The sequence below is a fragment of the Python bivittatus genome, unplaced genomic scaffold (assembly GCF_059951505.1).
Source record: "Python bivittatus isolate LINGU-HERP-01145 unplaced genomic scaffold, Pbiv_v1 ctg000700_np1212, whole genome shotgun sequence".
In the NCBI taxonomy this organism is placed as follows: domain Eukaryota; kingdom Metazoa; phylum Chordata; class Lepidosauria; order Squamata; family Pythonidae; genus Python; species Python bivittatus.
The window spans coordinates 37283790-37310078 of NW_028277098.1; the positions used below are offsets into that span (position 1 = coordinate 37283790).

The 26289-nt window shown below is 37.4% G+C and overlaps 1 protein-coding gene across 1 annotated transcript; it reads right to left on the reverse strand.

Moving 5' to 3' along the window:
* Positions 1-4086: 4086 nt before the first annotated feature.
* IL12RB2 (interleukin 12 receptor subunit beta 2) lies at positions 4087-21752 on the reverse strand. The gene is given in 14 exon segments (XM_025171754.2): positions 4087-4620; positions 5007-5094; positions 6183-6285; positions 7716-7850; positions 9747-9905; positions 9982-10083; positions 11630-11827; positions 12281-12500; positions 12907-12986; positions 15202-15340; positions 16326-16468; positions 17541-17719; positions 20295-20409; positions 21495-21752. Coding segments are annotated over 14 exon segments (2451 nt in total). The 5' UTR covers positions 21751-21752.
* Between the last annotated feature and the right edge of the window lie 4537 nt (positions 21753-26289).

The following is a 26289-nucleotide window of genomic DNA, read 5'->3' on the forward strand; positions in this document are numbered from 1 at the left end:
CTTCTTTCTGAAAGTGGCCTCTTCATTGACATGGATAATGCACTCACTCAAGGTTAGATAATCCCTGTCATTTATCTAGGCTGTAGTCCCCTGTTTCCTCAGAGATTCTCATTTCTTTATGTGCTTTCAAAGCTTCTCCAAGTACTAGCTGTTTTCATCTCAACGGTCCTCAAAGCAAGTCATAACTAATTTCTACTTGAAATTGGCACATAAGCCCTTCTACTTCCCAGCTGAAGGGCATTCAGTAAAGTCAGTAGTTTCATGGCATACGCTTCTGCAGGATATTCTGTTAAAGTGATCTGTTGTGCTGCAAAGTGGTCACAACCTTTTTTATTAATGAAGACCAGGCCTGTAGTACAGAAGACAGACAGTATCTGGCATAGCATTGTCTTTGGTCTTCTCCTAGAACTCATTGCACCTCCAGATACAAGAGTTAGACCATCACTTGAGTGAATCATAGAGACCACCTTGAAGGTTGGATTATTTTCGAGAGGGCGGAGCTGGCGTCGCGGCGATACGGCGGGCGATCCTGGGCTCCCAGGATGGCAGCCGATATCTCCTCCCCCGGACGGTCCCGATGGACCTAAGCCGTCCCGTAGAGATGGCGATCGCAAAGGGCACGTCCCGCGGATCTCAGGGACGCCGCAAGTCCCAGATTGATCCGGGGAGAAGCTCTTGAAGCCGGCGGAGGAGAGCCAGCCAAAATGGCTGCGAAAGCCGGGGCAGCTCCAAAGGAAGAAGGAAGAGAAGGGTGTCAACTGGGTGAGATGGACTCTTACTATTTAACTATTCTTAGAGAACACCTTAAGTAACTTAAAGAGATTTTTAAAAGTGAAGAAAAGTGGATTAAGCGGCGAGATCGAGCCTTATAAAAAAAGGGGAAATTTTTTTTTCTTTTCAACTTTCCCTTTTTAGTGGAATTGGCAAGATGTTTTTTTCTTAAAAAAAAATATATTTAACTGGATTGGCTTTTTCTTTTTAATACTCAATAACTCTTTATCTTAAGCCTTTTTTTTGACTAAGATTTCTTTATTGTTGTAAGAAATTTATACTTTTTGATTTTGAAATGGGGAAAGTGGAGTTAAGAGAAAGTAAATGAAAGAAAGTTACACTACCATCTAGAGGCTCAACATAGTGCTCTTTTTCTTCTATTGTGACGCATGCTCAAGGACCCTGTGCTTTCTAAAAAGATAGTGGGATGTGCATGTTTATACAGGTGCCATCCGTAACTATAAACAAGAAAGTGGAGTTGAAAGCGATTTTGAAAATATCAAGATGGAAAGTTTGAGCTAGTCACAAGAGCCCTGATTACTGGCAGTAGCTCTTCTTTCTGCTAGAAGCTCTGCTTTGCTCTCCATTCCCCCCTCAGTTGGATTTTTTAAAAAGAGACTTAGTCTTTTCCCTCCTCTTCTTTTTTTTTTTTTCTCCTCTTGTTTTTTTTTTTATTTTTTATTTTTGGCAAGAACAAAGATAAAGAATCCTTTGACTCAATGAAGGTTTATCAAGATAATAAACTATACGAGAAACACAATGCAGAAAAAGATCTTTAAACTATTGAGGATGACTATAAAAAACTGGAAGAAGAGCTGCAGAAATTCCCGCAAAAAAAGAAAAGAAAAAAGATACTAAAGCTAAAATGGACTTAATTAAACATAAAACGGGATCAATGGAAAAGGAAGAAATAGTACAAGAAATCAGAAACATTAAACAGAATTATTGTGAGGCTTATAAATTGAGAATTAAAAGGGTTAATCAACTGATAAATGAAGAGGGACAGACCTGTTCTTGGCACTGAGGGTGAGAAAAAGATTATACAAGATTATAATGGAAAATCGTACTAAAAGAATGCACAAAAAGAAGAAGTAAAACAATATTGAAAGAAACTACTTCAGATGTTTAAAGAAAAACGAGGGGAATACAACAATGATGGAACTGACAGAAGCTTCAAAAAGCAGAATGTTTGAAAGGACATTTATTATTGCTTTCTCTTATCCAATAATATAGAAAAAGGAATAAACAGCTAGATATTTTGGGATATTGAATGAAAAGGGTGAACTCAAAATTATGCAAGCGCTGGAATAAAGTATAAATCTGAGATATATAGTTAAAAATTGTATTTGATTCTAAATGTTTTAAGAGATTAGACATTTACATATGGTTGAATATAGTAACATATAGATTTTAAACTAGAGATATTTTTGTTGAAATATGTAGTGAAGAATCTGGTTAGAACTGTAACCCGGTTAGAACTGTAACTGATATTGTAACTGATACTGGTTAGAACTGTAACTTTTAAGAATTGGAAAAATTAAAAATTACTTATGCAGGAGGAAGTTATTGAAAATTATGAAATGTGCAGAGATGAGTTAAACTGAGATTTGAAATTAGAATAAGAAGATAAGTAACTTGTTTTTATTAATGATTGGATGAGAAAATATAGTAATGTAATGGATTAGGAAACTTTATAATAGAAATTTGATATTAATTATTATATATATACACATATAATCGATAGATGAAAATGTATTACTAATCCTATTGAAAGTTAAAATTTCTTGTAATAAATGATTTTATAGATTAGCTATGAATGATTAATAATTGTTAATTGATAAGTATACAAGTATATTTTGAATAGATGATATGAGAATTTAAGATTATGAAAGGGGCACCAACGAGTTGGTAACTGGTTGACACACGCTATAAAATGGAAGATGCTCTTTTTTTTATGCCTTTTTATGGTTTTGTTTGTCCATGTATGTTTTGTGTTTGTTGTAAAAATAAAAAAATATTAAAAAAAAAAAGAAAGAAGGTTGGATTATTTTCCTGTAACTGTTAAAGAAAGCAGAAAAAAGTATGAAGAAAAGTATGTTCTATGAATCAACACGAGCTTCTTATCTGCCCCACATCAAGTGGAAATGTTATGTTATCTTGGTATCATATTGCTAGAGAGAATGACAACATGTTCAGTGTTTTAAAAGCAAGTATTGGGACAGTGAGAACTCCTGCCCAAAAATCTTATTCTGGAACATTCTCATGTCTTATTGTGCTGGCAACCATTTCATAATTTAGGAAGTCATTCAAAGATCCAGTTACAAGTACCCTACAGTTTTTCCATTGCATTGAAAACAAATTTCTGGATAAATGTTTATACACTGAAATTTGCAAATTAAAGGTGCATTTTACTATTTAGAATTGGTTTTGGCCTAGGTGAAGTGGGGCAGAATGATAGCAATCCCAAAATCTCAAGGAAAAAAGGCGGCATTCATTTTATGCACAGTGAGAAGAAAAGAAATGGACACGAGGCTTCTCCCATTTTATACTTTGGAGTTTCAGAGTAATACTTAGCTTTTTAGCAAATGGATGGAACCTCACTTTGTGTCCTTTCAAACTAAGCGATAAAGATTGTGGGAGTTGATCTAGAAGATGCATCTTCAGGTAGTTCTAGATTTGCAAACAGTATTTAAAAAAGAATGGCTCTTATAAATTATAGTCTTCTGAGCTTGCCGGTCTCTATTTATGATCTGTTTTTATATCCCATTCATTGAAATGGGAACAAGAAATGCTTGTAATGCAAAGACAAACAAGATAAAGGAATTTCTTTCTACCAGTATGTTTTTTGGCTATATAGGATATACAAAAGACCGTTAAAGAGTGTGATGCATTCTAGAAATCACAGACTGATTTTGAAATGAAGAGCTTTGTATCTAAACATTTTTTTAAAATAACTTTTGAAATGTGTTCTTGGAGTTAGATCATTTTACTGGTTGTATGACTGGACTGGTTAGGCCATATCTTTTCTTTTTAAATAACCATTATACTTCTCTTTTAGTTAGTGATAGGTTTGTGATACAGTATGTTTGGTTTTGCTGCTGTTTGTAAATGGTTACAATGTTTGTTTCTTTCTCTCTGGATGTATTATGTTCTTGTGAATCAATCTTAACTCATTTTTAACTGAAAAATAGGTTAAACAGGTACTGTAAACATTTATTTGGAAGTACATTGATTGCACTTAGCTTTTGTGCATGAACTTAAATAAGAGGCTTGGTCTCTTGACCTGAACTCTACTACAATCCCCACCAAAAGTGTTTAATGCTGCACAACATTCTATATATCTCTTCTCTGAAAAGGGTTCTCTGTGAAAGAATTGCAGTCCATTCTTATAGCATCCAGAGTAAGTTTTCCACCAAAACGAACTGAACTTGTTCGAAAAGAAGTTATAGGAAAAAGAGGTAATGAATTGAATTCAGATTCAGAGTTGTCCTCCTCAGGATCCATAATGGCAGGTGTGATGGTTGGCAAGTAATCTACTGTGGCATCCTCAAGTGGATTAACCAAGTACTCAGAAAATACTTGATCTTGGTTTGGATCTTCAGGTACAACTTTCTTGTACAAAGATGGCAGCTGATGGTTCCCAGTATTATCTATTATGTTGGTAGTCAACGAATCACAGTTCATAGTTCTCATAGATAGTTCTTCTATCTCAGTATTTTTGAAATTGTGCATATCCATAAAAGCTAGGTATGGTCTTTTAATTAAGACTTCCTTTATTTGTAGAGTTTGAGGGTCTTCAGATCTGGCTGGGTTGCTTAAAAACTCTGTAGAATTTAAACTGGATTCATCCTTAATGAAGAAATTGAGGGAAAATGTGAGTCGATAATAGTACAATACCTGAACATATCTCTCTTTCTTTAAAAGCAAACTTCTTTTGCATAAAAGTCAGCTTTATGTAACTACTCTGCAAGATTTGAAATTTGTAAATTCTTTTATAAAATGGGGGTTTTTCATCACAATGTTTGAGAATGATATGAGACTGTCACATGATCAATAATTGTGGCACGTTTTTTTCATCTGAGAAAATCTACTTTTGGTAGAAGGAAATCCTAGAAAACTGAAGCTGAATTATTTATATCCTCTCGTCTTTAAGTATCTCTCTGCTAATTTAAGGAAGAACTTTTCCCTTGAGACAGTCCATCAGCTGAGCTGGAGTATCAAATAGGTAGGCCTACCATTGTAGATGCAAACTCTTTTGCCCATAAAGAGTTGGCTGGATCTGGATACCATCCAAATAACAGAGCAGAAAAGAGGGAGAAAATCCTAGTGGGAAAAAAAATAAAACAATGCAACCTTTAGCTTTAAGTGTTAATAATGTCACAGTTGTGGAGTGTAAAACTCTCTCTAGGAATTATTAAATTAGAGCTCCATGAGACTCTTCTGGCATAAGTACAATATGTTTATAAGTTAGTTGGCACTTCTGCATTATAAATTGAGTAGGTCTGATGTGGTCTACTTAAGGTAGCAGATTTGGATGTATCATAAAGGTGCAGAAAGCTGCCAATTATTATTACTACCAAGAATTTGCTATTTGACTTTCCTGTCTTGTGAAAGTGGGAACAAGTTCCACAATATTCACTTGTATTCACTTTTCTCCCTCTTCCCCTCCACAAAGTTAGATTTAGAAGGTAGCAGCTTTATATAAACATCTGATGGGCATCCTTCTCCACATATCTTCAACGCTAACCCTAACCCTAAGGTCCTATCTGGTTGGCTTTTGGACTCCTAGTGGAATAGCAGTGCTGGCTCACACAGAGAATAGAGGGGCTGCTACAATAAAGGAAGGAAAAAAGCAACCAGCAGCTAGAAAGATAATATTGGAGCATCCATGTTTAAAAGTGACTCTTTTTGTAGCCTGCCTCCTACATTATATGGAGCGTTATATCTATGGAACTTTTACTTGAAGACGAATAGTGGTAAGCTATCTTGGTGGATTCAGGTGCATATCTAAAGATAAGGAGATGAAATGTATGGGCACATTGGAACACAAGAAGGCAAAGTGCAGTTAAAGGTGGACCACCGAGCAGAATAACCATGAAAAATGGATGTGAAGTTGAAAGGAATGATCTGAAAGGCAAGATACGGATTGTGTTTGCTGTGGAGGAATTTAGGTTTCTAGGGATCCACAGGCAGCCATTAGTAGCATCCCTGTTGGTATTACACTTTTAAAGTTAAATAAAGGTATCCTGCTTAACTGCACCATCTCATTCTGGATATTATTACATACAACCAAGCAAGTACTTTCTCATATAAATTATTCTATTTAATGCCATTTTTTATGATATTCTAATTTTTTGCCACTGTACATCTAACAATCACTAATCATTTAAAAAAAAATTATAATCACTTACTTTTGCCGAACAAATGGTACACAACAGATGCAGACTGAAAGCCCAGTAATAATGGAAATGGTTATAACTGGAATCCAGTCAGAGGCGTCTGTAAATCCAATTGCTACGTTATGACAAAAATACTTGCATTAAAAAACAACAACTTATATAACAGGCATTTAGAAATCTGATTTCTTTTTCTTTTTTAAAGCATTTCTTTATTTAGTCTCTTACACTTTCTTGGATGAGATCCATGATGCAATACTCTTAACACACATACACCACTATATTAAAACAACCATTCTGGATACTTTCCTATACAGCTCTCCCAACCCTCCAGTTGGAGAAGATTGATTTAATAACTTCTGCAGTCTATTATTTAAAAATCAGGCAGTTTCATTTAACATTTTGACAGATAATGATATGCCTTCATGAATTTGTTTGTAAAAAAAAAAATTAGCCATTACTCATAATGGGTAATATAAAGGCATTGATTGGGCAGAGTTCTGAAAACTATATTCCCAAGAATGCCCCAGCTATTAAGGATGAGTGGATCAGTATAAATCAGTGTTTTTCAAACTTGGCAACTATGAAATGTATAGACTTCAACTCCCATTCCCCAACCAGCATGCTGGGTAAAACTAGTGTTTATAAATTGGTATAAATTTAGTCCTTTAAATATATGTGTTTGATAAGACAGGACTTGATTCTAATTTTAATGAGTGTTTTGAAAAATCCACTGGGAAAACATGACTGTTTTCTTTCACAGTTTTCTTAACATATGAACCTTTTGTACACAACTTGCCAGAGAGATGAAGAGCTTGTATATTTCCTGAGGATCCTTTTTGAAAAATGATTCTACCTTACAGACCTTTGTTATGTAAATTTCCTTGAGGCAGATCTTTTACATGTATTTTTTCCCTTGTGAAGTAAATCCCTTCCTTTTACATCACTTGCCCTTTTTCTGGATTTTACATTTTTATTAGATTCATCTCACATCTTCCCTGTGGAGCTTTGGTCAGAGAAAAGAGTACCTTAAGAAGTCTGGTTGCAAATCCTTCTCCATAAAATCTTTTTTTTTTTATATATATATATCCTTATGAGCTAGCCATATCAGATGCAAGAATATTTTAGGAATTTTGTTCCACTGTTCAGCTATTAAAGGAGTTTTCTGAGGGCAAAACTAATTATATTCATAAGTGTCTATCAGGGAGCTAGGGTGATGAAACACACATTGTGATATAAACTTCATAATGTACATATACTTGTGTCTGATGTCAGGACACAAGTGTAGAATGGCACAGTTTGCATCATGATGCTACGATGTGTGTTTTGTGATTTTTCCATCATCGTGGTTGTGGACATTTATAGTCTGCCACTGGGGATAAGGAGCTAATTTCTGAATGTTTCCAATAATGTGTTTTGAATTTTGTTAAATCTTCCACACGACACTGTGTCCAATTTTCACCTAAAATCTGAAAATTAGCTGTTTATAGAGCAATTTTATGTTTTTCCCCCTAAATATAAGCTTTAGAGGTGAGATATTATAATTACTTTTTATGTGGATCAGCTCTTCATTTCCTTTGGGGCTTTCTCCGGCATTTGTGGAAGCAGTCATCCAAATAACATATGAAGCACCAGCCTCTATGCTTTCTATAGAAAATGGTTGTTGGGCTGTTTTAGAGATCTCTGATTGGAAAAACAAAAAGGTGAAAGAATGACTGTTACATAGTATAAACTATTATCAGGTCAAGGTACATACTGTATCTTTGCCTTTGTGATCTCAGGCAACTTTTCTCAATGCGCAACCACATTTCTTAGGCTATTTGAAGCTACATGATACCAAAAGCATGTTATGCCCATATTAAAAGACCTGTGTTGGTCGCCCATGGTTTTCTAAGCACACATCAAAGTAGTGATTTTAAGCTTTAAAGCCATTAATATTTTAGAGGCTAACCATCTGAGAGATCAACTATCTTTGTCTACCCTGTCTGGGTATTAAGCTTGTCAAGAGAGATTCTATTAGAGATGTCCATGTTTAGCGGCCCATTTGCCAAATACTCAAGAGAGGGCCTTCTCCTGGGTTGCTTTGAAGCTATGGAGTGCCCTTCCTAGAGAAATGCATTTGGGCTGCACTCTCTTGGCAGCCAAGAAAGGAGCAAAGTGCTGAAGATCTTTTCAGACAGGTCTTTGAAGAAGTTATATTCATAATATTTTGAACTGTTTTGATCTGGTTTAAATTTTATATTGCCATCTGCCTTGATTGTCTTATGAATAGAAAAGCAAGATATTGATAGGAATGATAAATCCATCAGGTGGCTATGTCTTCCATCATGGCAATTTGTATCCAACACATCTGGGAAGCACAAGATTAAGGACGAATGATACAGAGGAAATAATCTGCAACTTCAGCAAGGACATATGACTCTCTCCATTCTTCCCCTTGTTGACCATTCTAGCTTGTTGGTTGTTCCTCAGCTTTATATCCTGGTTCTCAGTTTTAGTTACTTTCTAAGTGATTTCATAATGGGAGTAAACTAAATTACAATTAAAAACAGAACATCATAAAATAATAACTGGATGCTGTTTCTCTTGCTCAGGCTGTGTAGAAAATTGAGGGAATGTGTTTGCCAGGATAATGAAGTCTTGTTCTTTCTTGATACTTCCACTGCAGTACGACAAACCCAGCTTCGCAAAATAGGTAGGATTCAGTATTTACTCTGGCGATACAGAAATATTTCCTTTCCTCCCCAGCAGGAATGGGCAAATAAGGGCTGTGTCTGGGCCTGAAGCCCCTTTCTCATGCCTCCTAGGATCCCAGATTTTGTACCACCAGTAAAGAATTACAACTTTCTGCGGTTTTAATAAGAAATCAAAGAAAAGATGTCTAGGATGTTGGATTGGCTTCATACAACCTGAAAATAAAAGAAAATTAATCTCCCAAAACCTGCCTCTGCCTCTATAGTCATAAGTAAATAGATAGCGTTCTCTTTCTACTTTCCGGCCAGCACAAGTCTGTCTGCTCCTGCTAATACATGATGGGAAAGTATCTTCATGTGCATTCACTCTTACTAATTTGAGATTCTGTTGAAAATACACCTTTTTTTTTTTCAAGTAGGGCAAAATATTGCATAGAGAGGCTTCCAGCTGAGGCTTCACCGTAGACCAGGGCTTTTCAACCTTGGCAACTTTAAGATGTGTGGACTTCAACTCCCAGAATTCCCCAGCCAGCCATGATGGCTAGGGAATTCTGGGAGTTGAAGTCCACTCATCTTAAAGTTGACAAGGTTGAGAAACACTGTCATAGACACCAAGTGTTATTATTTTAACACTTATTTTAAGCTTGATTGGGGCAATTTGATTGGGCTGAAAACTGAAATGATTCACAAGCACTGCCTGATCTTTTTGAGCACAGGCCCTCCCTTCAGCCTACCTCACTCTATAAATGATGAGAGACAATGTCTATTTCTTTGGACACAGAGGGATACCTGTAATTTCTGACTGAAAATTGCCCCCGCTCCTTTTTAGTACCCTATGCATTTTGCACTTTAAGAGTCAGGTTGTTAATTTTTAAAAGGTACCTACCATGGACTTCTGGGGGTACAGAGAAGAGCTGTTTCTGCAAATAAATCTTGTAACTAGTGATACACCCCATTTGCTGATGTGCTGGGACTTCTCTCCAGGAGACCAAAATGCTCCCATCTCCCACAGTTACATTCATAATGCGAGGTCCTGTTAATGGGGCTACAAAACAAACCTTTGTGAAAAACCTGAACTTAGATTATCTTAAATCTTAAACCAAACCACCAGTTAGTCTTACCTTTTGCTGATATATTTTCTGTGGTCACAGCTGCTTTTCCAGCTCTGTCCTGATAGAGCGCAAACACGCTGATGTGGTAGCATACATTAGGCTTTAAGTTCTCTAGAAATTAGAAAGTGGTCTTTCAGACACACCTGACTGTAGTGCTTCACAATTCAGGAGGAGAGTGGTTTTATTTTTTTGAACTTGATGTTTGCAAATCATCATTTTATTGTTGCTGTGGACACAGTGTCATACTTTTAGATTCAGACAACCATATTTAATGGTGCTGCTGGAAGCTAACAAATCCTTCCTTTTTCTTTTTCCTAATTGCTTCTCTGACTTCCCTAAAAAGGGGCAGCCTTTGGGCTATTGTGTGAGGAACTGAAGCAGGATCTCTAAAAATCAGCCAGATGCAACCTGCGACGAAGAAAAGTCCCTCTCATAATGGCTGCCTTCACTCACTTTTCATTCATTGCTTCTTTGTCCTCTATCCTAAAGCCCACATGTTTTGGGTAGGTTTTCTGGCTCTCAGATAAATTTAAGAAAGATTAGGACTTGGAGGGTAAAAGTGCATGTAAACTTGCTTCTCTGGACTCATTATAAATAAAAATATAGTTTTTCAGTTCATTACAAAGCTCCTGTTCTGAAGTCTGTAGAACCAAAGAAGATGATAAAAATCAGATGCCACAAACATTCTTGTAAGATTATCAATCTGTAGAGGAAAAACCTCAGGAAAAGTCTTTAGGACATAGTAAAAACAACACCCTCTTATCCAGAAGATTATTAATGAAATCCAGAAGATTATTATTAATGAAATATAGATTTTAATATACATTTCTGTATATTTTTAGGGTCTTTCTCCAAAACCATGAGGGCTATTAGAGAAAAACTTTATTTAAAAATAGCAACCACATAAGCAGTAAGTTAGGTCTGAATGACTATCTCACAATGATCCTGTGCTACAATCACTACCAAAAGATTTGGGTAATTCTTTTTCTATTCCAAAATATTTATGTCCAGCTGACACTGCCAAAGGATTGAATTGCACAAAAATTTTTACAGAACAGAAAGTTTAAGTTATGAGAATTGAAAACATTTCATGCCTGTGTTAAGCTGGAGTTATCATAATATTATTTTCATGAATCTAGAAGAGAAAGGTTGTTGATAGTCCTCAGTTATATTGTGTGTTGTCTGTTATGGTGTATGGAATGACTCAGTTCACGTTGCAGATTTGGAAAGAAAGCTGTCAGCAAAATGACTGCATAAATCACACTGAAAGCAATAAGGTGTCAAGTAATGTTTGCTTCGGGTGAGCTTGGCTCCTTAGAACAAGTAAAATACACAAGTTCTTTTCTTTCTGTTACAATTTGCTTTCAGTGATTGCAATGGCTACAACCCAAGATATTATTCTGAGTCACCTGGGAAAACCAGAAGGATGAGCAAAGCCAACCTTCCCCAACCAGGGTTAGGACTATAAGCCCAGGTGGAATTCCTATAATCCATTCCAACATATGGTCTACTACACTGGGTTGGGGAAGGTTATACTGAGTTACAGTGCGGTGCTACACTGTGGCTAAATGTGTGAATTTTGAAAAGTAACACTTGTTTGTAACTGTTTGTGTAAACTTACTCATTAGCAATGTGTGCTCCTGTGAAACGAGCTTACCTTTTATTACTGTACAATTAGAAAAAGGAATTTTAAACCATGTTGGGAAGGTTTTCATGTGATAGTGTCGATGGAGCTCTACCCATGCAACTACATATCCATTGATGAAAGATGATGGTGCTAAAGGTGCTTCCCATTTAACAATGATGCTGTCATTGTCCACTGATGTAGTTAAAACATGGTTAGGCAGTGGCAGTTCTGGAAGAATAAAAAAAAAGTACTTGTATCAGCTCAGCTGGAGTGCAACTTCATCAGTCCTGAAGACATTCAAGTTTAGTAATGGAAACAATGCTCACAGAGAAGTTAGTATTTCTAGATAGAATAAGTTTTGGAACTTGGCAATGGAACTGTAAGTAATCAGTGCACTGTAACATTGGTTAGGTTAAACTGAAGTCATGCTACAAGAATTTCATTCGTAAGTTGTGCAAAAGAAAATTAAACTGAATAACCCTTGTAAATTTAGTTGCTATTACTACATTAGGTGAATGATGGTGAAGGAATCTGGGATCTAAGCCTATTCAGTACTAATCAAAGCAAAATGTGCTCCTGGAATTCTTTGTGAGCTTTTAACCTACTACAACTGAGGCCAGTAACTAATATTCAGTTATCTTAATAAGAGTTCAAGTTCTATAGAAAAAAAACTTACCATACCTGTAATTCCTAGTTTTGTGGTGATATAGACAGATGGGGATACTCCCCGTGAATTCTGAGAATTAAGTGTTATGTTATAATCTGCCTTAAGGGAGACTTGTGAGAAAACAGTGTTGGTGGTCACAAAAATTTCTGCAGCTCTAGGTGGCATCTGGTTGAGGATCTGAAATACCACTTGGTAATGACAGTTTTTGCTTATTGTTTCTGATGCATTCATTGACTGTAAATGAATAAGACATTTTTGCATGTTAGTTCACTGTGTTCTGCCATGCCCCAATCCAGGACAACTGGACTAGAACTGAAAAGACATTGGGTTCAAAAATTCCCTTTGTCATGAAGCTCACAGGGTAACCATCGACATTGTACCTTTCTCTGTTTGATTTTCTCTCTGGCTGGCCATTGGGGGCCTAAGTTCAAGAAGGGTGGTCTTCTGTAACTTTCTGGCAGAGATGAAGAATGCGCTTTTTGACCCCATCTATCAAGGCTTCACCTTTGTACTAAAAACAGTGAAGTTGCAGTAGTGATGGCTGCATTCTTTCACAATTATATTATGAATTGCAGGTGCTTCCTTTTCCCCATCTCCTTTTTTAATCAGGATAAAATGAGATTTATACAGAAATGTTTACCTTCCAGAAAAGAGTAATGTTCTGCATTTTGGAAGAGATCTCCTTCTTTAAATACCAGACATCAGTGGGTTCGAATGGCACTGGGGACCAAGAGAAAAAAAGATTTAGAATGTAATATTTATATCAACTTGGGAGTGACTTTGTCAAATGTTGGGCAGGTTGTTGGAAACAAATATAAGAACGCTATGAAGACTTGGAAATCAAGGATTTGCTCATTCTAACAAAAGATGTAATGCTTTAGCCTCTTATCAGCTAGGCAATTTCCTAAAAGTTACCAAAACTCAGACCATACATAGGCCAAATTCTTCCAAGTATCATGTCAATGGGTCTTCATCACGGATGAAGGAGTCTTTGAAAGGGGAAAGAAGGGTGGGAAATATCAACATATCCTGCCACCAAACCTATTTTGTAATTTTTATTTGTTTTCCAGATAATTACGTTTGGCATGCCACCTGCAGCGAGGGATAATTGGTCACCGCTGCTTCTATATTAAGAGCAGCTATGCTGGATGAGACCCTGAAGGCCCATCTCCTGGGTGCCATTCCAGCTAAACCATAAGCCACATGGTTAAAAAAAAATTCTAATTAAAAAATTAGCAAAGTTCCAACTGAAGCATTATTGTCATTTCCAAATATATCACTGAGGCCCAATAGATCCCAGAGGCATGGGTGACTGCCAGGGATTGGCTGGAAATGTGTCTGTCTGCCAATAAACAAAGATTTAATATTAACTTTAAGGGATAGAAAACATCTACAAACAATTGAAGAGGCTTGGAGCAAAGCAGCTTCCCTATTTGCCATCTAAAATACCAATACCAATACCAATACTTTTAATGGCCAAGTATAAAACATACTCAAGGAATTTATCTTCAGTGATAACAGCAAAATCAACGGTGCGTTTGGATAAGAGCAAAAAAGATCACATGGTATTCAGCAAAGCAATGGCACGAGGGAAAAAACTATTCTGATGTCTGGATGTTTTAACATAAGGAGCTCTATGGCGCCATCCTGAAGGAAGAAGTTGGAACAGATTGTACCCAGGATGAGAAGAGTCTGCAGATATCCTCTCTGCCCTCCTTTTGACCCTCACAGTATATAGTTCTTCTACAGAAGGCAGATGGATTGCAATGATCCTTTCTGCAGACTTAACTATTCGCTGGAGTCTGAGTCTGTCCTGTTTGGTTGCAGAACCAAACCAGACAGTTATAGAGGAGCAGATAACAGACTCAATGATTCCCCTGTAAAACTGCACCAAGAGCTCCTGGGATAATTTAAACTTCCTAAGTTGCCGCAGGAAAAACATCCTTTGCTGTGCCTTTTTAATAATGGCTGTAATGTTATACATCCATTTCAGGTCTTGGGAAAGTATAGAGCCCAGGAACCTGAAGGACTCTACCACTGATACTAGACTGTTAAGTATAGTAAGGGGAGGAATAGGAGAAGGATTCTTCCTAAAGTCCACAATCATCTCCACGGTCTTAAGTGTATTCAGTTTCAGGTCTGATGAAGCTTTTACTATTATCAATCCCCACCATTTTGTGAATAAACAAGTGTGTTGTGGTAACTATCTTGTGAGAGTGCCTATGGGATGTTGCACAACTTTTAAATGTGTTAGTGATGCAGAATAGATTAGAGTATCTCTATTTTCTGGTTCTGCACCCAATTTTCTGCAGTGACCACTCATGCACCTGTGGGAAGTTCACAAGAATATAAAAGCCGCAACACTCTCTCTTGAATGGTTCCCAAATGCAGTTTTTCAGCAGCTGATATTCAGTAAAATAGTACCTGTGATCTGGATAGCATTATGCAGCCATCAAGCTTAGTAGCCATAGATTGCTTAATTCTCTGTGAATGTGTGAAATCCCCTTTCAGACTGAAATCTCTCCAGTCCTGCTTTCCAGGAGAGAGGGCATTTACACCTTTTTCATCAGCCAGAGTTTCAGGCAGCTGGTTATTCTGTCATGAAGATGGCAGGAAAGATCTGAAGATGAACACTCTGGTGCTCTGCTAATAAACGGTGGCCAAACCTTGTGCCTCTTATTGAGTTCCATTTGTAACGAAGTAAAATGTAATACAAGGGATCACAGAAGGGCTGTGGACACTTGAAAAAATGATTTAGAGGAGGTGCTTTGGACTCCCCCCACCTTGGTTTTTCGGCACATATGAATAATTTTTTCATTTCTCCCTAAATTCCTATGAGATTATAGCCTGGCATGAATTAGTTATCCATAATTGGTTTTTATATAAATAGCAAAGCAAACGTTAGACATGTGGTGTTATTGAGTTGTTTTATCACCTGCTTCTGTTTGAAATGCTAGGCTCCAGTCACTCCATAAACCTCTATCTGGAAGGAGCCTGCAGGAAACCTGGAACTCATATTTCATCCTGGGCTTCAGGTCATGAAGATCATACCTTCTAGCATTTAGATTTTCAAGCTAGCATGGAAAGGATGAAACACATAGACAAACTTAATAAGTGCTGCTTTTCTTTGTTAATTGCAATTTCTTTAAGAGACAGAAAATCTCTATTTATGCTCAACAGAACCCTGTAACCATCCTGTATATGCTATAAGACGCCCCAGTTGTCCCCTGCAAGAGAAACACATGGCCTTCCAAACTAAATGCCAGACCTGGCACAAGCATTCAAGTTATGTTCCTAATTATGCGTTGGGACCAATGCATCATAACTTTGTATACACAAATCTCCATCTTGTTTCTCCTCTGTACAGAAGTGTGTGGCTGTATTAAAGTGTGTCTGACACTAATGAACATTACTAGGTCCATTAGCACCTCACTGATGGGACAATGCAGAAATGTATCTTGTGTTTGCATCCACCAAATGATAAACAAATGTTCAGAGATATCTGAGGAGCAGATAGAGAGCATGGTACTGATGTTGGTTACTAGGTATGCATTTGGAGGTATGGGTTAAGTTAATGTCAGATTACACATCCTGAACTAAAGATGAGCTGATTACAATATTAAAGATGTAGCATTTACACTACCTGGGTGAGTAAGAGCAAAAGGCTGACTCAATATGCTGCCATAACTTTGCCTCCAGGGACATGATTTAGATGGAAAACATCAGCAGAAAATCAGCGATATACTCCTATAACATCAGGATATATATTGCCAAAGGGTTTAAATCCATATAACATGCTGTTGATTTCCTTTCTATTGGATGCTTACTACAGGGCCGAAAACATTGAAATTATGTCTGAATATGACTAAGGCATCACATTAGTAATGTACATATATAAAATAATGGATTACTAATATAATCATAAAAATAAAATATTCCTACCTTCTTTTTCTTATTTGTAATGCTGGCCAAAGACTGTAATAAAGACACTTCATTTCATTTCATTTCATTTCATTTCATTTCATTTCATTTCATTTCATTTCATATTAACATTCCTACCGTAATCCAGGAATTACTGTGGATTGGTTGGTATCTCAATCTAAAGCATTGGGTTTCTTGTTGATCTTGCCATAAAATGGTGCAATTTTGGGGAGCAAACGCATCACAGTTTACTGAGAGATCCGCAGGAGGGTGAGGCTTCACTGTGTTGTGATGATCAGTGATGCATCAACATAAACAAAAACACAGCATTATTTTTGGAAATAAAATTCTGAGCTACTATAACAACACTGTAAGAGTCCTCAAAATTAGACTGGAGAACTATCTAGTCCAATACCTTGCTACATGCAATGGTATGTTATATACTTTTGAGAAGACCATAAGTGGGAAATGAGGACAATAGCAACCTCTTACTTGTCACCCTGAAAATTATATTCAGCTATCACTTATTTGAAGAGTTGTAAAGTTGTAACATAGGGATGATTGGAACAAGGAAATATATAACAATCATATAAAGCAATGGGAATATGTGCCCCTTCCATGATTATAATCATGGAAGGGGCACATATTCCCATTGCTTTATATGAGTGTTGTATATTTCCTTGTTCCAATCATCCCTGTGTTACAACTTTACAGCTCTTCAAATAAATTGTATACTCCTGATATTGTCTTTAAGGGGAATGCATTTGGAAGGCTAAGTCTAAAAATTCCAAAAACAGACTGAGTGGAAAGCACACAGCTTTAATTTTTTCCCCCTATTGTTTAAACATCACTAACATAAACTTGACTTTTATTAGTTTTATCCCACCCTAGCAACTCTAAATAAGATACATGAAGGATTTCCCCTAATCTTATTCTCATAACCATCACTGTGTGAGATAGGTTGGGCTGAAATAAAGAATAAATCAATGTCATACAGAAAGCTCTATGATCAAGTGGGGAGTTGAACTCTGGTCTTCTCTGGTTGCAGTCCAACAATTTAGCCACTACATCACAATACACCTCCGTGAGTCTGTATTCTGTATGGAGCACTTGCATGCATTTCTACATCAGAAATTTGAAAATTTGAAAAGAAGTTGGTTTAACGACTATCATAATGGCCACCCTCCAAAGCTGATTTGTCAAGGGTTGTGTAATACTATTTAGCAAAGGAAGCCAAAAATCTTCAATACAAGAGTCATTTGATTTAATTGAACTGACTGACTGATTAAAAATTGAGTCATTACTCAAGCCAATATTCTGTTCCAATAATATATCAGAATTCCTTATAATTACCAATGTCTATTAATGTGAACTGCATTGGTTCAGAAGAATTGCTCCCTAGTTTATTTGTGGCTTTGACCACAACTGTATAAATAGTTTCAAAGTCCAGCTTTTTCCTGAGATCTACTGAGTAATTTGTAGTGCTAATTTTTTCTTCCAAAACTGTTCCATCGGGGATTTCATTTGTTAGCCTGCAACAGAAAGAAAAACTGGGATGAACAGTATGACTTTCTTTCTTTCTTTCTTTCTTTCTTTCTTTCTTTCTTTCTTTCTTTCTTTCTTTCTTTCTTTCCTAAAGAATCCTTACCTAGATTAATTTACACCTATATAACATTGTATGACAGAGACATATATTACCACCTAAATTTTCAGTTCATTAGTAAGGACTTATTTTTTTGCAGATAGCTTGAACCCAGTACTTTTTATTATAATATCCAGTTTAATTGCTTACTCTAATGTTTCAGTTACTCTCATTCAGTTAATTTTACTTACCCTAATATTCAGTTTAATCTTCCCAGTGGTCACTCAAAACTCCAATGTCTGCTCTGAAGCTAATTGCCAAATCCCAAGTATAGAATCATAAACTCAGAAAGATGACAAAATGAAAAATGAAAATCCTGCATAACCTTTTGAAATTTGCATTACATATATCATGCTTTCGATATATAATTATATATTAGTATTGCAAGGGGAAATATGATTGCGTAGCTAGGAAGCAGCTTTTAGCTGATCTGGGCTGATTTCAAAAACCTAAGCAGAATTAGCCCTAGTCAGTAACTGAATAAGAGATGATCAGGAAATTTCAATGTTTTCTTCCTCCTCTTCCTTCTTTCCTCCTCTTCCTCCTTCTCCCTCCTCTTCCTTACAGATTCCTCATATAAAATCAGGAGCTCAACAGGGGAAAAAAAGGCTAGCCATGTTACTTTGCCTTTGCTGGTGAAAAAAACATTGATCTTACTTAGCTTGCATGGAACAAATGCTGTTGTACCAGCACTGTGTTTCGGGATCCTATGACATATGGTTTTCAACAATTCTAGAATCATAGATTTTTGGGTTGAAAAATTGAAAGTTCCCAAGAAAAGTGAGCAAAGAAGCAAGATTCTGTTACAAAATATCCTTTTATAGTTTTGCTAAAGTTAAAGGTAATGGCTCCTTCACGATGAGACTGATTCCAGATGACTTAATGGTCTCACTCAGGTAATGTTCTTGGTTACTATGTACAGTAGAAGTGGTTCACCATTGCCATCTTCTGGTTTTTTAAAAAATATGCATATTTACATTCTAGCCTTCAGATATTTCCTGATGGTGTCCCATCCAAACACTGTAGTTTAGCATTCTGAGATGGATCTTAAAATCACTCAGATTGCCTGTATTTTTAATTCAAGATAGAATATTAGCAAAGCAGACTAAAGAGAAATTCCCTCCCTCCTTTCCCAGAAATCTATTTGATGGAAAGATTAACTGCTTAATTGCTTTATTGAAGACTTATTGTTACGGAGAATGAGTGGGGGAATGCCAGTGATGTGATATTGTTTCATTATTTGAGCTATAGGGAAATGAGACATATCATTCCTTTTATTTTACACCTAGAGTTAACTCTGAAGGACTAAGAATGCTCATTGGATATAGAATGTTCTCTGGGTGTTGGAGAGGTCCCCCCCAAAATTGGGGTGAGTGGGTGGGCAGGTGCACAGAACAGAAGGGTTAGGATCCTGAAGAGGCCAATCAATATACTGGCACCATACCTGGCTTGTTAAATTCTGCCCCCTTACCCATCTATTGGGCAGTCATAGTCTGGAGAGCTTGGATTTAAGTGGTAAAACTATATCGATATGCATGATTAATTTAGTCTTTGTAATTGCATTGCATTTGAATTTATTTTTTTTGTATAACTCGGAAGAAGGCAGATTCAAAATCCGGATGGTGGCAAAATCTCTTTTTCATTGTTCTTTTGGATCTGTATTATGAATCAGGTACCTCAAGCAGCATTACAAGACAGAATTGGCATTTTTATTATATCAAAGCTCTTTCACATGTTCTCCATCCCAGGGATCTTGTGCATCTATGAAGCAACAGTGTTCATGTAATGTAACCTGAGTCTATGATAACAGCCTCTGAGATATTCAATGAAAGGGCCAATAAGGAGAAGTGTGTTATCACAAGCCATGATGCCTGTCTAAAATTGGACACAATTTAGTTCCTGCCAACCATCAAGAAAGTCTTTCGTTGGGAACAGGTGGTTAGAGAAGGGAAGAGGACATAGGGAACTTTTTCCCCTGAACTTTCCTTCTACTCACCAGTTTAAAGTTCCAAGCCATTGTAAGAGACAGCCACAGATAGCAGATGTTAAAGAGGAAGCAACAGTGGTAGCTCCTGGGGATCTGCTTTATTGAAGGACAACTGACCTAACTTGATCCTTAGAACTATCTATTAAGGTGAAGGACGTTATTCCTTCTGCAGAGTTAAGTAAGGTTCAATTAACCATGGATGGAATATGCCATCTTCTCCTTTGCCTCAGGCTGTACAATATTTTGAGTTGCCCTAATAATGGGATCAAGTCCTTTAAAAAAAGGCTTGCAGAGAAAAGATTGATGCCAAGATATTTATGCCCTAAATTTTGACAACCAAGGCCAATATTTTGATCAAAGCTAGCTCAAATTCCACTCTTTCCATCCCAGGTGGTACATAGGAAAATGGAAACGAAGAGTAAGTGATAAGGCAGAATTGGACCGATGTAAACTTAGCTATAAGGGAGACAGAACTTACTGTAATGTATAGGTAGTATACAGATAAGTATAATGTCCTCTGTCCCAAGAACAAATGGTACGTCCATACTTTCCATACTGAGCACAGGATACATTTTTTGGCTGATCTGGAGCAACTTAAAAAAGAAAAGTGGTCAGCAGCTGAGATAGGAAGAGATCACTATTTTGGCTTGAATCTAGGTTGTTTGTACAAACTCTTGTGTAAGAGTTTATATTTGCATTTAAAAACTTCCAGTGTAAATCCCTGCATCAAAACCTGTTTGAGGAAAAGCCTGCCCTGTGTACAGTAAAAATAAATGTATTACACAACGGAAGTAAGACATAATATTACTATTCATCCTATTTTTCCCTCTTTAATTTGGAGTAGATAATATTGTCAAAAAATAGCTCAGTTTTGCAGTGGTTTTCTTATATGGATCTGCCAAGAGGAAGTGAATTTCTGGGCACTGCAACAAAGCAATGGTGGTAACTGCTGGGGAACACGGACATGACCAGCTCAGGCAAAGTCTTGCTGGGAGTCATTGATTTCAAATAGAAAATAAGATACAGCCTTTCACCTTTTCACTTCTATGCTTTAAAAGTATCTGACTAGCTGGATTATACTGAGCGGTGGATGCAAGAAAGGAGAGAGATGAACAAGAGCTATACAAAACTCAGAGGAAGAGATAATACCCTATTCCTGTATTCAGGCTTTTGAGTGATTATAACACTGAAGCATTCTTGTAGGGCTCTAACCTGGTCAAATACAATAATTCTCTTTTGCCTGATGGACATATCTGGATGCTCAAGAAGATGACTGAGCACCATGACACGAGGAGAGCTAGCCACATATGGAATATATGAAGTGTCAGCAATCACACACTTGACGAGTGCAATAAAAGACACATTTCCAAGAAAGGCAAGTTGGTGAGAAGACCAACATAAATGCAATCATTTACACCAAGTTTTCTGCTTGAACAAAGCACCCATTCACCAAAAGGCAAAACTTGGCTTTCCCCAATTCCTTCTATTATTCTAACATTAATTTTCCCCAATTAATTTATCCCACCTAAGGGCTCCATCTCGTTATGTCCCATTGAATACATAAAATCATACATTTGTAACTGAGAAAAACTATGTTTCAAAAAGTAGATAAATTCCCTTCCCATTTTTACACTACATATTCAGTTAACTTAACAAAAGTTTTTTAAAAAATTCTTACTTCCAACATCAACATAAATTCCACATATGAGCCATGACTTCACTCCTTGTTGGAAATTGCATTGAAATGTCTGTCTCCCCAAAGTATTCAGCAGAATCTGTGTCCTGATTGAAGAGTTTGAAGAGCTGCTGCTACTGATTATTGAGTGGTTTTGTAAAAGGACTATATTATAATGCAAACCATAGAAGCTCCTGTTTAGCCAGCAGGACAGATTCACAGATGATTTTGATGACTGCTCTCGGCCACTTGCACGCATGCCTCCCCTGTAAGGCACAAAACAAATCAACAAAGTTATTACAGGGTGCAAAGTTGCTGTATCCTGTATTAACTTCTTGCAATAGAAATAAACTGGCTTTGGAGACTACATGTTTTACCCTGTGCCAGTAAAAATGCTTGTATAAACTCCCCCTACATGGTAAAACAAGCAGCTCTCACCAAGGATGTCCACAGGAGTAAAAAAAAAATCATGATGGTGGCTGCAACTCCATAGTGAGCCATCTTGACTTTGTTAACACCCCACCACTCCCATATATAGCCTTGGCTCCTATACTCACTCACCTTCTCTCTTATTCCAAACTCCTTGATCTTGGAAGCTATATCCAAAACATAACATTAGTACAATATTGCTTTATAGTCTTTTCCAGCTGGTGTCCTCCGAAAATGTTGGATTCAAGCTCTTTTTAAGGGCGGGACCAAGAGGGCAACTATTCTGGGGCCCCCAGATGCACAGCCCCTCTTATGAAGTATGGTTCAGAATTTGAAACTTCCCATAGATACTTTAGGTCCCCCCTTCTGTTTTCTGGGTTACCAACTGGGAGAATATATATTGGTATCAGATGCAGGTAAAAGGAAGCACACAGAGGTGAGGTGAAATTAACATTCTGCTCTGGGTCTCTCTGAATCATTAAAAGGGCCTTGCTGGGCTTCAGTGCCCATTGTGCTGAACTAGCTATGGTGCCTGGGGATTATTGGAGTGAAATCTAAGACATAGAGAGCCCCAGATTGAAGAAAGCTGCTCCAAAGTCTAAGCCTGCTCTTTTTTATCCTTCCACAAAACCAAGTACCTATTTCCTATCTACTTTTGTCTCAGCTTGTTAGCCATCATAATACTGTTGGGCAAAACAAGGTATCTCCTGACATTGCCCTGCCTTAAAGTTGCCTCCTAGCCAATGCCCTCCCGTGTCATATAAGATTTCCTGCGTGCAGTGAAGGAAGATAAAATAGTGGTTTCACTTGCCCCTGGGCTTCCCTTGTAAGTGAGCTGCAATTCCTGGGTGTTCTGTTCTACAGTTAGTGAAGGGAAATCACATGTGCTCTGTATTCGTTCTGAAATGGTTATACCGTACAGGTGAATAACTGACCCCATGAGAAAGTTGGCTGTGGGCACCAAGAGAGAAAGATGGAGATGCAGAGGAAGAACGTGCTCTGCGAAACTCTAATCCTGTCCCCTCCGCCCATTCGTATCTCTGCCTCCTCCCACTTTTGATTTAGAGATAGATTTGGAGTAGACAGATAATCATATACATAATTTTTAGGAAAGGATTTTCATGTGAGGCCTTTAACTTGAATTTGGACTTTCCTCATTGAAAATCCCACTGTTGTATGTTGAATACCCAAAAGAGCAGAACGTGTCGAATCCCTCCTTTAGAGCATTTGCCCCAACACCGGAGCTCTGCCGGAAAGGAAACATGGGAAGCCATAGGATACGTGTTTGTAGGGCCCCAACCAGATTCTTTCATAGAAGCAACCAGAGCAGAAATCCTTGGAATGGAACAATGTTTCAGCTCTGAAAAAATGCAAGAAGCCTATTTCTGTAATAGCCCTTTGTCAACAAAGATCGCCTGACTCTGCCTCAATGGATGTCAGAACAATAACAAAAGGAATTCTGCAGGGCGGCTGTAAATAATTTTAGTTAATAATTTGAGCCACCTTGAATGCCCTAGGGGCAGAAGGATAGGTTGCTGCTGCTGCTGCTGTTACATTATATTTTCTTTTTAAGAAAAAAAATGCTACTCAACCTTTGATTCTTGCATTCCTCTGATACCAAAACCTTTACTCCTAGAATAAAAAAACAAAGATGTTTTGTAATAAACAATTCAAAACCTAAGCAATTATAAAACGAAGGAAGTGTTGTTTTTAAAGATTTCGTTGCAGGAGGAAGTTATGGCAAGTGCTGACTTGTTTGGCAGCTTTGGCTCCAGCAGATGCTAAAGCTGAAAATTTTGCAAATTGAGTACACTGACAGCTCCCGTGGTCAAGAAATGAGGGTCCAGGTCCTCTTCATACAAAGATAGCTCTTTCTCCAGATTTGCTGTTCAGAATCTCTGGTTCTCTTTCCAAATACTGATTCTGTAGCACTACTGCTGATTGTACATTGTCTACATCAAACATACATCAGCCATTATTTGTATTCCCAAATTCTAATCCCAGACATCTTTTACTTAAAGTAAAGAGGTAATGGTCAGTACATCTATAGTTTGGATGGAGCCATCTGTTCATATGTCACCCTACCCACTTGGCAGAAGACTTGTGATGTTTTGTGATAGGATATGAAGATTTTTCCTCCTGTGACTCTTCTAGATGATTGGCCTTACTAAGAATTCTTTTTTTTTTTTTGATCCATTCAATTGTGTCCGATTCTTGGAGACTGCCTGGAAAAGTCTCTGCAGTTTTCTTGGGAAGGTTTTTTTTCAGAAATGGTTTGCCATTGCCTCTTTCTTAGGGCTGAGAGAGAATGATTGGCCCAAGGTCACCCAGCTGGCTTTGTGCCTAGGCAGGATTAAGGCTCACAGTCTCCTGGTTTCTAGCCTGGTGCCTTAACCACTACACCAAACTGGCTCTCCAAGTTACTGAGGATACATAGGCTAAAAATTCCAGCATTTCCAGAACCTACTTACCTATTCCCAAGAACACTAAAAACCAAACTGTTAAAGGCAAGCTTCCTGTGAAGATCATCTTGATATATTGTTGAATTTTTGCTCCTGTTTTTTTTAAAAAAACCAATAATCAGTATATATAGTCAGCAAATAATCTTTTGGGGAGGAAGGCACCTCAGTCTTTTTGGCACAAAAGCTTGATTTCACCAGAAACAATCATATAGGAATGATGAAACACAGATCTTGTTCTAGAAGCAGATGCTCGTGCAGAGAAACCAAGTGGTTTGGATCTAGGGTTTTTTTTTCTTTTCTTTCAGAGTCTTGCCTTTCCCAAGCTGTATTTTCTTTGCTGTTTTTCCCCCCCTGGTTCATGAGCAATACTTTATGAATTATGTGACTCGTCATGAACTGTATTTCCTTGGTTTCTTTTTTGAATGATGAGCAATATTTCCCAAGTTTTGTTTCTGGGTGCATGAGTTACTGAAACAAAACAGAGACAAGAATTAGATGAAAAGATTATCAGGTATATCATTCTTATTTGGAAGGAATATGATGGAAGGAATAGGAAGGATGCAGTCTCAAGAACAGAAGGTTGAGCAGGTAGCATTCTTCAAATAGGCTCTCACACAGAAGAAGACTCCGAGTCTGTCCTCTAACACTTGTAATTCTTGGATAACTATTTCAATGAAAAAATGTTATATTTATGGATGCCAAATTGTGAAAATATATTAGAACACAAATGGTGCAACTCAAGGGTTTCTTCTTCTTCTTCTTCTTCTTCTCTTTCTATGTCTTATCCTGAGTGTTTCCAAGTAGCTGACTTTGGGTGTCAATTCCTGAGGTGTTTAACTGGTGTTTCACAGTAGTTGTAACAAGATGGGAAAAGAGTTGCCTCTAATATCCAACCCTGTGATCAAACTCTAGAGCAAAGGGAGGCAACCAATGGCTCCAAGGCCACAAGTAGTCCCTAAAATCCTTTTTTTCCCGCTCCCATAACAGCACAATTTGAAAATTGTGTAGTTTCCTGCCAGTTTGAGGCAGGAAATGTACGAAATAACCTATATATACAAAAACTCGACTGAGTTACAAAATCTCAGTCCCACACGGATGTGATATGAGCCCTAATCATTTTTAAAATCACTGCCCTGCTTACCAAAGCCTGTGACCCCACCACAAGAAACTAATTGCTTACTTCTGCCTAGGATCTCATTATTTTCCTTCATTACAATACTAATTGTAGTATTAAGGCTTAAATGGTTGTTTTGTGGACATAGTCTATAAATCAGAGGTTGGAATACCTCAGGTTTGTGAATATCTATTTTTTAATTATGAATATGAGGTTCATCTTCAGGAGTTGGGATCCTGAGAGTGGGAAGCAGAACCAGGTCATAATCTGGTGGCTTGGCTTGGGAACAGCCAACTATCTCCTGTAGCTTCTTAGCCATAAACAGCTTAGTTTACTCGTATAAACCAGTCATAGATGTCTGTGGGGGCGTGGGAGTGGGCAAGGACTTGCATTCAATGCCAGGACACAAATATGAAAAACTTGTGTTTGCAGAGTAACATCTCACACACATTTGTCATTTTTTCACCATCATGTTTGCACAGAGCGTCTATGAAACCAGTGGCTCAGTTCACACATCTTACCACACTATAAGCCGTGCATTACAAAATGCAAAGGATAGATTGACTCCATACAATAAGCCACAAACAGACCCTATTTTGCTCTATTGTTTCTGAACCCAACCTACATCTTACTCTAGATCAGAAATTCTGCTTCGAAACAGGTCAACATGGAGAGCTCAACAGTGATAGAGTCATTCGAATTTTACAGGGAAGAAACTGTGAGGTTGAAGTGCAAAGTTAGATATGATAGACAGAAGTTGTTTATTTTTGTGAAAGTATTTGGAACTGGAAAC